The sequence below is a fragment of the Aethalodelphis obliquidens genome, unplaced genomic scaffold, assembly GCF_003676395.1.
Source record: "Aethalodelphis obliquidens isolate GAN/ISIS:26980383/991018 unplaced genomic scaffold, ASM367639v1 scaffold41, whole genome shotgun sequence".
NCBI classification, from domain to species: domain Eukaryota; kingdom Metazoa; phylum Chordata; class Mammalia; order Artiodactyla; family Delphinidae; genus Aethalodelphis; species Aethalodelphis obliquidens.
In genome coordinates, this window is record NW_020837985.1 from 9,186,840 (window position 1) to 9,205,430 (window position 18,591).

An 18,591-nucleotide genomic window follows, 5' to 3' on the forward strand; every position below is an offset into this window, starting at 1 on the left:
GGATTTTTCTACTTAGACAGGAGAAATATCACCAGTCCTTGAAAAGGTACATGCATGGGGAAATGAGGAAAGTTTTCATCTGAGGATTAATGTTAAGTAGCTAATCGAGCTAAAAGGAGAAAGAGGTACACATTCACTGAACTCCAGGAATAAGGCCTAAAAATGGAAAGGACTTAAAAGGATGAAAAAGGGAATGTTTAACTGAAAAACAGCAGAAAGGGAAGCTCAGGGAGTTGGAGCAACAGAGAACATGCAGTCAGCTGGAGGAGGGCTGGAATGGAAGGCAGCGCTTCTTAAAGGCAGGTGACCTGGCAGCAAGTGGGCAGAAGGGCTGTTGGAGGCGTGGGAGACGCAGCTGAGTGTGATGAGGGAGGGCTGCACTGAGAGCCGGCCCCCATTCACGCCGGCCAAAGATGGACACACCCCAAGTGCCCGTCAGTGGGTGAACGGATAAACAAAAAGGTGGTCTCTCCATTCAATGGAATATTATTCAGCCATGAATATGCTACAACATGGATGAACCCTGAAGACATTATACTGAGTGAAAGAAACCAGACACAAAGGCCAGATCTGATTCATTTATATGAAATACCCAGAATGGGCAAACTATGGAGACAGAAAGCAGATGAGTGGTTGCCAGGTGAAGGGGGGAAATGAAGAGTGACTGCTTACGGGGTACGGGATTTCCTTATGTGTGAGAAAATTTCCTGGAAGTAGATAGTGGTAATGGTGTCACAACATTGTGAATTTACTGAATGCCACTGAGTTGTACAATTGAAAGGGTTGAAATGGTGAATTTTAAGTTATGTGTATTTTATCACAATTAAAGAAACAAAGTTGGACCTAAGACTGAGGGTTCACATTCTGGCTTCTCCAATTACCATGTTTACTTTCACAAGACTCACCCTCCTTGGGTAATCCCAGGATAACAATCTCTCCTATGCCACTGGGTTACTGAGAAGTTAAATGAGATAGAGCATGTAATAAAATCCCTCAAAAATAGAAATGCCTTTATTACAACTCATGAATGTAAATGTTCATTGATTCCATCGTCAAAATCATTCATTCATTCATCCATTTACTCCTGTACTTACTGAGCTCCTAACGGGTGTCAGGCACTGTTTTAGGTGTTAGAGACATAAAGAGGTAGGAACAAAAAAATAAAAGTTTCTGCCTCAACTACACATGTTTCAAAATACAGGTAAATTGAGAGTTTGTCAGGTAGAAATAAAAAAGCAGGGAGAGGTGGAAGGATGTGCTGAGGCAGGGGTGGTACTGGTCTATACTGGATGGTGAGGCAGAGAGGCCTCTATAATAAAGTGACATCTGAACAGAGGCCTGAAGGGCATGAGGACACCTAGCGTGAGAGTGATACAGGCAGAGGGAGGCACAAGGACAAAAGTACTGGGGCCTCGGTGGGTCTGAAAGGGCTGGAGAAGCAGAAAGGTCCTGAACGTGGATCCTGAAATCATCAGCAGGACACAGGAAGTGAGCCAGGACCTGGAATCTTCAAGGAGGGAGGCAGATGGCCCGGGTGTCTTTAAATGGCTTCAACAAGGAAGTGTGGAAGGTGACGCAGGCTGATGGTGTGAATGTCACAGCTGTGGACAGTTGTGGGTTGGGGGAGAGCAGCTGTCAGGATGCGGGAATGAGGGGTAAGCAAGCAGGGAGTGCGGGGGTGAAACCAGTTAGGATGTAGGACGTGGCCTGGGAAGAGGGGGCAGCCAGTGATAAAGAGGCCGCTGTTCATGTTTAAGAACTCAAGGGGCTGTGACTGAGAATGAAAATAGCAAGAAATGCCATGAAATAAATGCATAATAAAAGGTCTTTACCTATATACAGCCAGGTCCAGGACGATCTGGTTACGCTTTTCATCATCTCTCAAAGAGAAGTCAAGTCTAAGGAATAATCCATGTGGGGGGCGGGGAAAGAGGATGTTTTTAGCGATACTTTATAGATAACCCCATCCCAGTATCAAAAGAAAATTTGATAAAAACTATGTCATAATCTTCAACGACAAACTTATTTTGGTAGCTGGTCAATAAAATCTGTTAGTTTAAAAATTTCAAAAGAAACCTACAACATATTCATAAATTATTCCTGTTTACATTGTTTCAATATGAGAATCCTGAACTACATAAAAAAAAAAAAATTAGCATCAGTGCAGAGACAGAGACACCTGGTGGTTAAAGTTTTCTTTTCCATTTCATTCGGGTTTGCAAGAAGCAAACTAAAACACAGAATTATTGATGGGGAATTACATGTTGCATTTGCTTGTCCTTATCCAGCATTCCATTAAGTTTTAAGCAGTCTTGTCTTTTTTCGTCTCCTTTCATTGGTGACCTTTCCCTAGCCCCCGGAAATGCTGAGATGCTGCCCATGACCTATCACTTCCATTTTATAGAAGAAGAAACAGGCTCAGAGAGGCTGACGTAGCTGGGAAAGAGGTCATGTGAGCCTTGGAGGCAGGATTTCAAATCTCAGCTGTACCCTGAGATTGAGTCCTAGGTATAACTTCCATACTGTCGATGTACTGTTCAGAATTACTTGGTTAATTTTATTTTGAATGTTTCACTTATCATATTACTCTGCAAAGTATAATACCCCAACAATATTAAAGAATGTAGGCTAGATTGTTTGGAGAAATGTAAGGTTGTCCCCCAGGTGTGGCTGCCAGCAGGATGTCTGCTTGTGGCGGTCACTCTCACTTGCTTTCAACACTCCTGCCTGGCGGGACCTCTTCAGGTGCTCCAATGACCCACGCATTCTCGATCTCATCTCTGGCGCTTTCCTATATGCTTTCTCCTCTGCCTTGCTTGCTTATTCCCCCATGCTCCAGCCACCAGCTTCAACTCTCCCGTCATCCATCTCTTGAAAGGTAATTTCAGGGAGGTTTTCTATGGCAGAGACTGATATTCCCCACTGTCTGCTCCCCCTTTATCCATAGTAACAGGGTCCCTGATTTTAATGAGGAATATGGCTCTGCAGGGTAAAGACCACATTCCCCAGCCTCCCTGGCAGCTAGATGAGATCATGTGATTTAATTCCGTAAAGAAAATGTGGTTTGGTGCTTTCCAGGAATTTTCCTTAAGAGAGGGGGTGTGTGCCACTTAACAGGCTATTGCAACCATCCAGGCAAGAGGAGGTTGACTTCCTCTAAGGTGGTGGCAATGGAGTGAATGAGAAGGGGTGGGATTCTGGTAATTCTGAAGGAAGAGCTCACTGATAACAGGAGGGAGAGAAGAATTGAGGATGAATCCGAGGTTTTGGTCTTGATACCCAGTGGATGCTCACTCCTGAGCTGGAGGACCTCTGAGGACCTGATGGTACGTGGTTGTGGGGATAGAAGTGAGGATGTCTGCTTTAGCCACGATAAGCCTACGACACATAGTTTATATCCACACAGGAGAGCAGATAGCTAGGTGCATATACAAGTCTTGAGCTCAGGGAAGAGGTTGGGTCTGGTTGTAAGTAAAGGAAGGATAGTGTTGAAATCATGGGATTTGGTGAGATCTCGAAAGAGTGAATGTGGAAAGAGAAGACAGCTGAGGAGTTTGCCCCAGAGCACTTAGGAGACAAGACAGAAAGGATCCAGCAAGGCAGAAGATGAGAAGGTAGTAGGGTCAAAGAATCAGAAGCAAAGGGAAGAACCTGTTTGGAGAAGGAAAGTATGATCAATCTGGGCAAATCTGTTAGGTTAAGTAGATGGCTGAGATTTGAAAAGATGTGACTGAATATAGAAATGATGTGAACATGGAATATAAAAACGATGGGACTGCAGAAGCTTCTGTGGTCTCACTAGGGGCACGCAGAGCCCAGAGGGTCTCCCTCAAGCCCTGCTGTAGCCTGAAGAGACAGTCTCCCCACTAGATGTTTAAGTTCCTTGAAGGCAGAAATCTGTCATATTCACTTCTGTATCCCCAGGGATTAGCATCATGTGTTGTGCTGCATTCATGACTTCTGGATAAAGAAGGTGTGTGTGTGTGTGTGTGTGTGTGTGTGTGTGTGTGTGTGTGTGTGTGTGTGTGTGTGTGTGTGTGTGTGTGTGTGTGTGTGTGGTGGGGTGAGGTGGGGGTGAGATTATGAACTTGATCATGGAAACCACTAGAAATGGGCTAGCACAGGCAAGTCAGACACACCACCTATTACCTACGTGGCCTTGGGCAAGTCATTCACCTCTCAGTTCAAGTTTTTGACCTGTGAAGAAGAAATACTGCCTACCACACAAGACTGCTGTGAAGGTGACGTGAATGACGCCTAGGAGTGATTTAGGACAGCACCTCTTCTGTTGTGGTAACAGCACAGCAAACGAAATGATCAAAGTAAACAGGTGCTGAGCAATGAAGCCAACAAGATCGAGTTCGTAGGCTTTTTGATCTGTACTTTGACTAGAAAAGGCCTTTTCCGCCTGCTTTCTAGTTTAAAATTTAAAAACAGCTAGATACCACTATACATGAGGACTTCCAGTTGGAATATTTTTCCTCTCTCATCAACTCCATCGAGGTATTTATATCAATTTCTTTCCTTAGCTCTCGAATGCTTTGCAGGTGTGTTCCAGAGTATAAAGTAGGCGTATAGGAGATCTATCAGTATCCTCAGCCAGCTTGTTCATGGCAGAGTTTTAAAAATTAAGAAACACAACAATAATGCACTTGGAATTTTCAGGCCTAAAACTGTACATGGTTCAAGGTTTCAGGAGACACAGAATAACTAAGATTTCCATACGTCAAGGTCATGTTTTGGATGCCAAGAAAACGAAATATAACATTACACACTTGAAAGCATAATGATGTTCTGCTTTCAAATACACACAAAATGACATTCTTATTAGGCTCATCAAGTTTGTTAAGAGTGGTCAGATATATTCTCTGCAGAACAAACGTGTCATTGAAACCATCGTATGACCAACACCACACATTCTGCTTCTTCAAGTCTCTACTCGGCCTCACTTACTTGGGCTCATTTACATTCAGGGCTCTCCCATCCTCACAGATCAGCACCCTGGGTGGTTTCACTTTCTTCTTTTTTTCACTTAATATTAGGGGTAGGTGGGAACAAGGGGCGGGAGAGAGAAAAAAATAAACAAAGATAATATAAAAGCAATTAATGTGTGAAACAGTTTAAGAAAAAATAATCAGGTATTTGTGAATACATCAGCAATTCACTGTGATGAAGTCCACTGCTGGGAACTGACAATCGAGCCACATTTTTGTGTGATTATATCTATATCTGTAAAGCGAAAATGTGACCAAGACAATTTGCCAGATAATTCGAATGGGGGAGAAAACTCCTTTTCATGAGATAGCCACGAATATTTAAATGAGTCTATTTTATGCATGATTTACTCAGCTAACTGTTAATTCCCCATTTGTGTATACATCTTCTACTTTAGCTAAAATTACAGTTTTTAAAATGCCAAATAGAAGCTATTTTATAGAAATAAAAATACCAGTACATAGGATCTACATAAAAGGATGTCTATCACAGCATTATCTACAGGGGCAAAACCTTGGAACCATCAAGAATGTCCATCAATGGAGGAATGATTGGATTGACTGTGGTACATTCATGCTATGAAATATTTTGCAGCTATTGAAAAATGTGTTCACTCTTTACCTACTCGTCTAGAAAGTTATAGAAAAGTGTTGATGATGATTTAGTGAGAATACATAAAATGTAAGTCCACTTTTGTTTTTAAGAAAAGACCCTCAATCCTACGCTTGCAGAAATCATTTATATGATTGTAGCAGGTGGTGGAAGTTCTGGTAGGATGGACCCAAGCCTGCTAACTCTTATTACCATGAAGGGGCAGAGATAGGAGGAAAATAAATGGAGCAAAGAGGAAAGATTCATGGAATAACATGAAAGAACATGTAGAACATAAATTCTGTTTATTTAAACACTTATTGAAAATACATAAAAACTTTAAAAAGGCATATATGGACAAGCTCTAGAAGAGCAGATGGACAAATCTGTTTAGATGACAGAACTGCAGGCAATTCTTCATCTTGGATTTCTGTTGTTCTTTTAATACAGATTTTATGTCATTTAACTTTATTTTATAATGTAAATTTATTCACATTTTTCTGGATCTTTAACTGGGTTCTCAGGTCCAATTAAGTTCATGTTTCCATGAACTACATTATTCTCCATGACACAGGACAATTAGAGGGCATTCAGAAGAGGAAAACATCTCAGGAACCCATTAGATCGTGTAGACTACAGCACACTGAACAGAATGACTTGGATAACTAGTATCTGTAAACCAGGCCAGGCTCTTATTTGACACATTTAAAGTTGTTAAAAAGCTAAGGTCATAGAAACAAAACCCTACCTAAAATACCACGATTCATGACATCCTAAAGAAGGGTTAGTAGATAACACTTCAACAAAAAGCTGAAATTAGAAAAAGCAAAGTCTGTGTTTGATAGCTAACACAGATAATGGGTAAAACAAGGTACAATCATGAAAATATACTCCATCACTCTCAATGACAGGATAAAATGGAATACCTTAATTTTTCTTGGTCTTTCCGTTGTTTTTCCATATGTCTCAGAGTTTCCAATCTAGATTCAGGGGTATACAAAGAGGGCTTATTCCAGAATTCCAGGTCGTCTTCACCGCTGTCTAATTTCTTTTTCTTACATTCCCCTTCTTGTATTTCTGGTGCCTGGACGTCGTCTTTGCTCTCTTCAGAAGATGGGCTAGAAAAGAACACAGGGCACGTTAAAACCAATAATAATGGATGTTTGAGTTTCATCCTGAATGCTGTCCCTTAAATATCTATATTTTGTGTGTGTGTTATCTTCTTACCTCTGAATGACAAAATGTGTCTGAAAGAGAGCCTATCTGAGCCAAGTTGGAGGAAATTAGTGCCACAGCATTGGGGCAGGCCCACCTCATCTATCACCAGGAATACTGCAGTAATCACGTTCAAGGGTTCATAGACCTGGTCGATGTGAGTCACCTGGGGAGCTTTATACACAGTACAGATTCCTGGGCTCCCACCAGAGTCTCTCCAGTTGATTTGAAGTGGGGTCCAGGACCCTTGCTTTACAATATTTTGCAGTAGGTTCTGATGATCAGACAAACTCAGGGACCACTGGGCCTTAGCAATCACTCCACCTCCAGTCTTGCACCCTTCAATTCCATCCTCCACCCTGCTCCCAGAGGAATCTTTCTTAAAAATTTAATCATATTATTTCCAGGCTCTTTAATGATTCTCTGCCTCTAAAATTCTCCAGTGGGATACATGAGATCGCCCATGGTATGGCCTCTAACTACTCCATTTTTCATGGATAACTTTGGATTTTGTAGCTTTATATGGCAATGGTGCTCTGCCCTCTTTTTTATTCATGTTTTGTGGGCTGTCAGAGAATTACATGATGTCTCTATATGGCATCAAATAAGTATTATATGATATTCAACATTCATTCAACATGGATTCAAGTAATATTTATTGTCTTTCTGTGTACCAGGCACCAGAGAGACAGCTCTAGTCAAGATAGACAGCAACACTACTTACAGGAGACTATTCTAGCAGAGAGAAAAGGACATCATTCAAACAGCACACAATTAGGAGAGGCTCTCTCCCCTCACCTCTCCCTAGAATATGCTCTGTTACAAAAGGACATTAAATGAAAAAATCTACAGGAAGGCTTTAGAACCAAGTATGGCAAATAGTAAGTACTCATTAAATGTTAGATTTTGTTATTGTTGTTACTGAAATGAGATGACACAAAATGCTCATTTAGTTGACCTTCAAATAAGATGCTTTTTGAAAGGAGGGACAAAAACTACCAGAATATGAAATTTAAATAGTATAAACGGAACACAGTAAAATCTGCTTAGATACCTTACGTATTATAAAATGCAACTAGACAGTTTTATAAGCAAAATAGAGCAAATTACTGAAAATAAATGCTTTGCCACATAGCTATGGTTCTTTACAGTACTGGAAAAAAAAAACAATCTATTAAGGGAATCTGTAATATTCTACAATATTTTAGCTAATGGCCACTGAAATAATTGGTTTCATTCTCATTAAAAAAATTTTGTTTGGCAAACAGAAACAAACTCACAGACATAGAAAACAAACTTATGGTTACCAAAGGGGAAAGGTGGGGGGAAGGATAAATTAAGAGTTTGTGAGACAGATACACACTACTATATATAAAATAGATAAGCAACAAGGATCCACTATGTAGCACAGGGAACTATATTCAGCATCTTGTAATAAGCTATAATGGAAAAGAATCTGAAAAAGAATATATATATATAACTGAATCACTTTCCTGTACACCTAAAACTAACACAACATTGTAAATCAGCTATACTTCAATAAAAAATTGAAAAAAAAATGTGGACAAAGTGAGTTTGTTCTAGAAATTCAAGGATGGTTTAATATTGAAAAATCTATTAATGTTAATTCAACACAACCACAGGAAAACATGATTATCTCAATAGATGCAGAAAAAACATTCAATAAAAATCCAGTATCCATGATGATAAAAGCTGTTCATCAACTTGGAATAAAAGAAAACTAACTTAATTCTACCAAAGCCTCACAGGAATCATTATACTTAATGATGAGGAATTGGAAACATTCTTTTAAAAGTCAGGAGCAAGATAACAGACACCCATTCTTACTGCTATTATTCTACCTCGTACTGGAGGCTCAGCAGGCACCATAAAAAATAAAAAGCAGAGGTAGAAGGATTGGAAAACAATTTTAAGTTGCTGTTTATTAAAAAAATGGGTTTTTCTACATAGAAAACACAGGCTAATCTACAGACTAACTGCTGCATCTTTTTAAAAAGTTCAGCAAGATAGCATAATACAGTATCAGTACACAGAAACCATTTGTCTCTATATACATCAGAAAGACCCAAGTAAAAGCCTATTTTTGGGCTTCCCTGGTGGCGCAGTGGTTGAGAATCTGCCTGCTAATGAAGGGGACGCGGGTTCGAGCCCTGGTCTGGGAGGATCCCACATACCGCGGAGCAACTAGGCCCGTGAGCCACAACTACTGAGCCTGCACGTCTGGAGCCTGTGCTCCGCAAAAAGAGAGGCCGCGACAGTGAGAGGCCCGCGCACCACAATGAAGAGTGGCCCCCGCTCTCTGGAACTAGAGAAAGCCCTCACACAGAAACGAAGACCCAACACAGCAAAAATAAATAAATTAATTAATAAACCCCTACCCCCAACATAAAAAAAATAATAAAAATTAAAAAAAAATAAAGGAGTACTCCACAAGATGGAATATTTCAATCAATTAAAAAAAAAGCCTATTTTTAAAATCCCATTCTACAAGATACTTAGAAATAAATCTAATAAGAAATGGTGTAAAACCTTTATAGAGAAAAATTATAAAAACTTATTGAAGGACTCAGAAGAAGGTCTAAATAAATAGAGTTCAGAAAGGAAAGAATCAATGTCCTGAGGATGTCAACTTTCCCCTTATTAACGTGTAAACTAAATTCAATTTCAACCAAAATTACACTAGGGATCTGGGGGGAATTTGAATGGCAGATTCTAAAATTCTCATAGAAGAGTAAAAAAGAGTCAAGAAGAGCCAAGATAATTTTGAAACACGAAAATATCTCCTACCAAAGATCAAGATTTATAGAAATTTAAACCATGTGGAGGTACTCCCATGGAGGTGTCCAGAGAGCCCAGAAATGGGCCCATGAATCACGAGAAGAGGGTATATAATACGGGAGAAGAATAGCACTTTAATCAATGGGGCACAAACAAACAAACCTGTGTGGGAAGTGATTAGCACCCTACCCCACACTGCTGTGAAGTTATTCCAGATAGACAGATATGACACTGGGGTATTGAAAATTTTCATAAACAAGATCAGAAAAAACTTCTAAATTCTATAAAACAAGCACTTATCAAAATTAAACACAAGTCACAGAGAGAAGATACTTGCAAAGCTCATAAGGACTAAAGAATTTGCATCTAGAATATAAAAGAACTATCAATTAGTAAGAAAAAAAAGTACAACTTATTTAAAATATGCAGAGGTCTTGAATAGAAGAAATCTGAATAGCCAATAAACATATAAGAAGACATTTAAGGGCTTCCCTGGTGGCACAGTGGTTGAGAGTCTGCCTGCCAATGCGGGGGACATGGGTTCGTGCCCTTGTCTGGGAAGATCCCACATGCTGCGGCTCCACAATGGGAGAGGCCACAACAGTGAGAGGCCCGTGTACCGCAAAAAAAAAAAAAAAAAAGAAGACATTTAAGATACTGAAACTCACTTGTCATTCTAGAAATTCAAATTAAAACATTAGATGCTATTTAACAACCAACTTGATTAGCCAATGTTTTAAGAGATCACATTATCTACTACTGGCAAAGATTAGGAACTCTCCTATACTGCTGATATATGAGTTAAAATTAGTACACTTTAAAAAACAATTGGGCAATGCACATAAAGTCAAAAAGATGTTTATAATTAATATGTAGCAATTGCTGAATACACTACAGAAACTTCCATACTAGCACAAGGAGACATGTGCCCCATTGTCTGAAAAAAACAAGAAAGGGAAAACCACAGATTGTTGGAGCTGGTGCATATTCTGATTGGTCAGGAATAAAGAATTGCTGCTAAATATTCTGAATATTACCTCTGGGATAAACTGTGATTTATTCATTCGATGGAATTTTATTGCACAGTTAGAATGAATGAACTAGTTCTACGTGTCTTCATATGCATAAATCTCAAAAACATAATACTGAATGAAAAGCAAAGCTGTAGAAAGATATTCATGCTAAAAAACAACAACATGACACTACTCTTGTTTAAGGAGGCATAATTACGTAGTAAATACATTACAATATGGATGGGATCAACATTATACCAAACACATACTAACTTTAGGATGGTGGACACCATGGAGGATGAAAGGAGGAGTGGGATGGGGGAGAAATACTTTAGGAGCTTCTCCTCTATTGATATTTTATTTCTCATTTAAAAATAAAAGATCCAGGGACATCCCTGGCAGTCCAGTGGTTAAGATTCTGTGCTTCTGCTGCAGGGGGTGTAGCTCTGAAACCTGGTCAGGGGACTAAGATTTTGCATGCTGTGTGGCATGCCCGAAAAAAAATAATAATGAACTGAAGTGAAATGAAATGAAATAAAATAAAATAAGATCCAAAGCAAACATGCGAACTATTGACATTTATTATTAAGCTGCCTATTTATTTTTCTAACATTTATGTACATCTGAAATATTTTATAATTATTATTTTCTCAAGCTTAAGAGATTCTGTTACAAAATATTTAAAGCTTTTGTTGTGTGGAATCAAATCACCTGACTATAGGTGCAATTCTCTTAAAATAAGCAAGAATGAAAAATTCATGCTTGTAAAAATGACCAATTAGGGGCTTATTAATCGCATTAAAGATGTATTCATTACATAATTCACAAAACAGAACATCTTATGATGTAATCAAAATTATTCAATTTATAATAATGTGATTTGCATTTAACTTTTCTAAAATATTCCTACTTTATAAATCAAAGTACACCTGTTTATTTCTTTCCTGTGCATCTTTTAGAGAGATTTGTCTGAAGATAATTTTAGATGCAAATTAAAGTTGCTAGTTTGAAAAGGCTTTAAGGGAGGCAAGCCTCACAGAATTGTCACAAACAATGGGATGAACATACATCGTCTTCACCCAAAATTCACATCATAATTTATTCTTCAAATCAGTTGTCTGGAATATAAGTGAAACTGTGAACACCTTGGGAAGAGAACTTTTTAACACAAGTTAACCAGAAAGTACACTCTATTAAGTTACATACAGAGTAGTATTTAGTGGTTATTCAATGTTCTTTCCTGCATTGTGGTAACATACAGCCCTTCACAGTAGGAAATGAAAGGTTTTTATTTCTGCTTTTTGGTTTTGCCTTGTTGTTTTTACTCATACTGTACAAGTAAAAATTAATAAAACAGGAGGATATTGACAATTTTTAAAAAGAAAAAAAAAAGTTACATACAGAGTAGCACTGATGTCTGTGTACCAACGTCCATCAAAGCCTGTGTGCCTTCCCTCCCTCTCGCCTTTGTTTTCCTCCTCCTGCAGTTTCCTCTGAGCCTCTTCCTTGTCCTTGGCTCGTTTGAGGCAGTAAGCTTTCTCCTGCTCTCTGATTTGTTGTTCAACTACTGGAAAGTCCTGTAATGCCTGAATCCTTTCTGAACGCTCAATTTCTTTACCATCCAACCACTGGAATAAAAAACAGCCAACACAGTGCATTTATTCAAAAGTCACCATTTGAATCAGCCCCAAGCAGACTTTGCTTGCAAGATGAGAAATAATAAATTATGCACCTTAGTGATATGGAATTAAAAGCAAAGTAATGGGAAACGTCAGCAACTTTGATCTAAATCAATGTTTACTTCATACAATTAACACAGTTTACAAAGTATCTTTACTGGTAATAATAATAAGTAGGTCTCCTGTTGAAACTGAGTATTAATGACAAGCTCCCAAAATATAGTAATTTTATAACTGCTCACTATGTAAAGAATTTCAGTGCCTCAAGTCAAGTCCCCAATGCTCTCTACGAAAAATGGCCTCGTACATCACACAAAATTGAGCTCTATTGCAAATGAGCCCATGTTCTACCCTTGACAAGACATATAGAATGTATTATTAATTCTTATGGTCACTGTTTTCATCTGGTACCTCTATAGGGATTGTTCCAAATTGAAAGATTAAAAACACCAACCCAAAATCTGAAGGTTCAAAGCTACCAATTTAGAGATGCCTACTTATTTACTGAGCCTTTTTCTACAAAGAGAGGTGAGGTATTTAGAAAAGTGTGGTAGGCAGAATAATGGTCCCCCAAGAATGTCCACTTTCTAATCCCTGTGAATGTTACCTTCCATGGTAAAAATGACTTTGCAGATGCGATTAAGTTAAGGATGTTAAAATGGGGAGATTATCCTGGATTATCTGGGTGGGCCGGATGTAATCACATGGGTCTTTATAAAGGAAAGAAGGCAGCAGAAGTGTCAGGGTCAGAGTTAGGGAGAGGTCTGAAGATGCTACACGGCTGGCCTTAAAGATGGAGGAAGGGGCAGGGACTCAAAAATGCAGGCACCCTCTAGAAGCTGAGAAATGCAGGGAAACAAAATTTCCTCTGAAGCCTGCAAAAGGAGCAGAGTCTTGCCAACACCACAATCTTAGATTCTGACCTCCAAAACAAAGAGTATATATTTGTGTTGTTTTAAACCACTGAGTTTGTGGTCATTCATTACCACAGCAAAAGGAAACTAACACAAACAAATAGAAAACACACAAAGATGGAGTTAAATATGAATTTTAAAAAATTATCAGGAGTAGTTATGGGCTTCCCTGGTGGTGCAGTGGTTAAGAATCCACCTGCCAACGCAGGGGACACGGGTTCAAGCCCTGGTCCTGGAAGATCCCACATGCCGCGGAGCAACTAAGCCCGTGCGCCACAACTACTGAGTCTGCGCTCTAGAGCCCACGAGCCACAACTACTGAAGCCCACGTGCCTACAGCCCATGCTCCGTAACAAGAGAAGCCACCGCAATGAGAAGCACGCACGCCGCAGCGAAGAGTAGCCTCCACTCGCCGCAGCTAGAGAAAAGCCCGCGTGCAGCAACAAAGACCCAACGCAGCCAAAAAAATAAATAAATAAAATAAAATTAATTAATTAAAAAATAATAAAAAATAAAAATTATCAGGAGCAGTTAATTAAAAATCAAAATTATAATGTCGCTATTTGGAAAAAAAATAATTTAAAGTAGGTTTTGGTCATAAGAACTCATATGGCTGCTGTAGATGGGTGGCGGAATTGGCTCTGAGCTTGCTGGCGGCCAAAGTAAAACAGAAAAATATCATCGGTGAAGCGATTTTTGCTTTCTTTACTGAGAAAATATACTCGTTTCTAGCTTCTCTCTAATACTTAGTTCTAAAACATATTTCTAAAGTAGAGTTTCTTAGTGGAGATCTTGAGAGATGTCACGCATTGTTTCTGTAGTAACATGTCCATACATAACAGTCTTCACAAAGCTGTCTCTTCTAAGATCCTTCAGTGAAAGGTGAGGCCATAATGATAAAATCGAATTCAATAAAACCTATTATTTAAGGAGGTAAGTAATTGTGGTCTAAGTACTTAGCCTTTTTTTTTTTTGGTAATTAACCTCGTTTAAGCTAGGGTTAAGATCTAAGCAATTCTGGGACTGTGGTTAAGACTCTGAACTTCCACTGCAGGGGGCGCAGGTTCGATCCCTGGTCAAGGAACTAAGATCCCACATGCTGCACAGAGCGGCCAAAAAAAAAGATCTAAACAATTTGGAAAATTCTGGATAAATATAATTTCTTTCACTGGAATTTTGATGAACATTGCGAAGAAGGTGATATATTCTCTTACCTGTATCTGGGATGTAAGGATTTAAGTATTAACTTTATATATATATACATATATAGTATTATATATAACATATATATATATTTCTTTATACTTGGGTTAAATAAACATTGATATAATTTAGACCTACTGTTTCTAAAAGATTATGACCAATAAACCCCTTGTCACCAATACAGGCAGGAAGCAGAAGACCTCATACTGGGAACAGATGACAAATGTGAGATGGTGTCACATGTATGCCAGCACCTGTTCTCGGGGCCTTCTTATTGGATCTCAGGTTTTTGAAGACTTTTGTTAGGTAGTTTTCAAAATTGGCCTAAGTTTTCTTCAGTCCAAAATCACAGCTGAATTCAGAAGGGCTGATGAACTGAGAGATTAAGTTTTAGGCTGTGCATTGCAGTATTCCTTGATCTTTATTCACTTAGAGTTCTTGCAACACAGAGGCAGAGTGTCTACGTTTCTTGATAATAATTGCACGTGTGCTTCAGCAAAGAAGAGAAAGAGAAACTAAGATTTATTGAGGGCTCAGAGAACTTCTTTAAAGTAGGAATTATTAATCCATTATAGATGAGAAAAATGAGGCATGCAACTCACGGGTAGCAGAGACATGAGTCCTATCCTGGTTTGTCTGCTACAAAACTTTTCCCACTAGGCTACAGTGCCTACTTACCACCTGGAGTGGCTCAGACACTAGGAAGAGGATACTGGAAAAGGGCTGAATCTCCTCACACCTCTTGTGCATGTCTGTCTAAATAACTACTCTGTTGTTATGAGTTAAATTGTGTTTCCCCCAAAAAAAGTTATGTTGAAGTCCTGACCCCCGGTACCTCAGAATGTAACCTTATTTGGAAATAGGGTCCCTGCCGATGTAATCAGTTAAGATGAGATTATTCTGCAGTAGCGTGGGCCCCTAATCCAACAGGACTGGTGTCCTTAAAAAAAGATGGGAGTGACGCTTCCACAAGCCAAAGAAAGTCAAAGCTTGCCAGGACCCACCAGAAGCTGGGAGAAAGGCATGGAACAGATGCTGCCTCACAGACTCAGAAGCAACCAACCCACACCTTGATCTAGAACTTCTAGTGTCCAGAACAATGAGATAAATTCCTGATGTTCAAGCCACCCCGTTTGCAGAACTTTGTTATGGCAGCCCTAGGAAAATAATACATCTGTTAGTGCAACTCCTGTCAAGTAGATCACAAACTTTCAATGGAATGGTAACTAAGACTCTAAAATTTATCAAACTGTTTTTAAATACTAGTAAACACATTTATGAATACTATATTTCAAAGGGAGGCTGTTGCCTGTTGTAACAGCTTATTCAGAACAGTCTTTCTGAAAGGAAAGACAGGACCTGAAGCCTGTACATTAACCCAGACAGAAGCAGTGAGTGTGGTTATGGTGTGAAAGGTGGGCTATTAGGATCAAATCCCACCAGGGTCACTTGCCAGGTGTGTCACCTTAAACAAGGAGCATCAGCTTTCCAAGGCCTGGCTCCCTCATCTCAGAATGCACCTAATCATCTCCCTGCAAGAGGCCGGGAGTATCAGAGATGCTGTGTCCAAAGCACCTGCAACAACCCTGGCCCATGCTTCAGGCACCTGTCTGATGGCTCTCACATACCCCTAGCCTAGGCACTGCAGAGTTGACAGGGGGCCCAGCTGTGATGACAGTCCCTGCACCCTTCCAGGGAGATGGTTCACAGCATCCATTTTCTCTGAAATTCTGGTTCTCATCAGTTCATTTTTTTAGGAAGTCATTGTACAATGATGATCAGCCTGGGTTATGTTTGATCTACCTCATCATTCATTCTACATATATATTCTAGATTCAATTACCTGAATCACTCCTTCTCTTAATCAAAGAAACTTTACATTAGAAGAAATGTGTTCTATCAATCCAGCAATTTTGACTACACAGAACACAGCAGTCTAAAAACAAATGTCCTCTGAGGATAGAGGAAAAGGACTGTTAGAAAGCCAGGGCCTCCATGCATTCTCTCTGCAGAAGCAAAATGCTGTCCCTGCTGCTGGAGGGACACCAAGAGGACGTGACCGCTGGATGGCCTGCGACTGGACCTGGCCAATCACAGGCTCCTTACCCCCTCCCCTGTCCTTGGAATGTACCTTCTGCCCGCTGCTCCCACACTAGGAGCGGTTCCAAGGGTGCAGCCTTGAGACAGTAAAGCTCTGTTGAGACCCTCTGGACGGTGTACGTGACTGAACCCAGTTAAGGCCTCTCTATAAACCTGTAAGATTATGGCAGGCAGGCGCAGAGATCTACTCATCCTGTTGCCCAAAACAAGCTTGGTAAGTAGGTTTCCTTGCTTATTAAACCTGCCACCTACGCATCTGGAGTCCTGACTCTTTCTTTGGTCTCTCCTTGCCCTCCGTGCATGGGGGCCAGTTTCAGATTTCACCTGGGAAGCTCTCGAGGTTTCAAACCAACACATGCAGGTCAGGAACTCTTGGAATTACATGGACTTTAATATTACTACTTAAATATTCTCAGGTGTATGATTTCTCTAGAAACCATGTGTTGTTTCCCAGTACCAAAAGTATCGAATGTGGGGAGATTTGGCGTAAGAAATTAACACACAGAGCAGTGGTTCTCAAATGAGGTCCCTGGACCGGTAGCATCAGCATCACCTGAAAGCCTGTTAGAAATACAAATTCTTGGGCGCCCATCAGACCTACTGAATCAGAAACTCTGGGGGAGGGGCCCAGCGAACCCCATCTAAGTACTCCAAAGCATACCAGAGTTTGAGAATTACTAACATAGCGAATGAGTTAATAGAAAGCAATAGTAAGAAATAATACTTTAAAAAGCACAGTAGTTTAAGACTGTGAAATACAAAGGTACATAGCTGTCGCCACCTCAAAAGCCCTAAACTTTTGGTTTGCTACTAGTAATAAGGAACGCTCTTTGTAACAATGACTTGAACTCACCAAGAAAGTTCAATTAAACTGTGTGTGTTCTGAATGAGAAAGGAGAAAAGCATGCAATTTATTTTTCAAAGGTTTATTAAAGCTATAATATTAAAACAACTTCAAAGGTTCAGTGAGCCAAAGACTCGGTTTTGATTTTCTGGAATATTCCATCCTCTAAAACAACACATTCTCTGAAAATGCTGTGAATAAATCAGGAATCACTGTAGTTGCTTGTTTTCATTTTTCTGAGAACTTTGTATCACTGAAAAAAAAGCATACCTTTAGTTGCTGCAGAGCTGCCACCACGAACTGTCTGTAGCCGTCAAAGTCAGCGCAGGGGTTTCCCATGAGGAAGAGCTCCTTCAGGTGGATGTTGTGTTGAAGGGTTTTCACACTGCTCAGCTCACCAATGAAATTTACCGTCAAGTCAAGCTTTGTCAGCCCTTCGCATCCTGCTGAGAGAAATGAAAAGAAAAAAAAGCCAGAAAAATCACACAGGCAGTAAAATGTGTACAATAACACATCATAGAAATAACAGTTGCAATATTTTAAGTCTGTTGATTAACTGCACTGCTTACCAAGAAGTGGTTTTTCAGAAACCTCAAAAAGGCTTAGTCTTGACTTACTTTTCTATCTATGTCTCCCCTTACTTTCTTTCTTTTTTATTTATTTATTTATTTATTTTTGCGGTACACGGGTCTCTTACTGTTTTGGCCTCTCCCATTGCGGATCACAAGCTCCGGACGTGCAGGCTCAGTGGCCATGGCTCACGGGCCCAGCCGCTCCGCAGCATGTGGGATCCTCCCGGACCGGGGCACGAACCCACGTCCCCTGCATCGGCAGGCGGACTCTAAACCACTGCGCCACCAGGGAAGTCCTCCCCTTACTTTCAACCCCTTAGTCCCTCTAGCCAAAGGAAATCATTTTCCTGCCCGTATCCACAAGCTCTGGGCTGTTCACATTTAGATTTGGTCACTATCTGGCGTGACTGCATCATGTTGACAAATCTAATGGAGCCTCTTCAATGCACCATGTCACTAGAAGAGTCTGCTGCATGTGGCACAATCGACCATGGACTGTCTCTTAAATCTCTCAACTGTCTTGAAACTCTGATGCTACTCTTTCCTTGTCCTCCTTTTCAATGAAGTCTATTCCTCTTGATCTCTTTTGCAGGCTTTTCCACCCCATCAATGTGATGGAGATTTCCATCCTTGACCCAATATTTCCTTTCCTTATGGTCTTGATAA

The 18,591-nt window shown here is 40.0% G+C and overlaps 1 protein-coding gene across 1 annotated transcript in view; it reads right to left on the minus strand.

Moving 5' to 3' along the window:
• Positions 1 to 18,591, minus strand: part of DNAAF11 (dynein axonemal assembly factor 11) — a 122,154-nt gene that overhangs the window by 81,690 nt on the left and 21,873 nt on the right. The window contains exons 4-8 of the mRNA XM_027132489.1: positions 17,624 to 17,799; positions 12,015 to 12,241; positions 6,513 to 6,704; positions 4,954 to 5,031; positions 1,833 to 1,898 (exon numbers count right to left, since the gene is read on the minus strand). Coding sequence (XP_026988290.1) covers positions 1,833 to 1,898; positions 4,954 to 5,031; positions 6,513 to 6,704; positions 12,015 to 12,241; positions 17,624 to 17,799 — 739 coding nt within the window. The remainder of the gene's footprint in view (positions 1 to 1,832; positions 1,899 to 4,953; positions 5,032 to 6,512; positions 6,705 to 12,014; positions 12,242 to 17,623; positions 17,800 to 18,591) is intronic.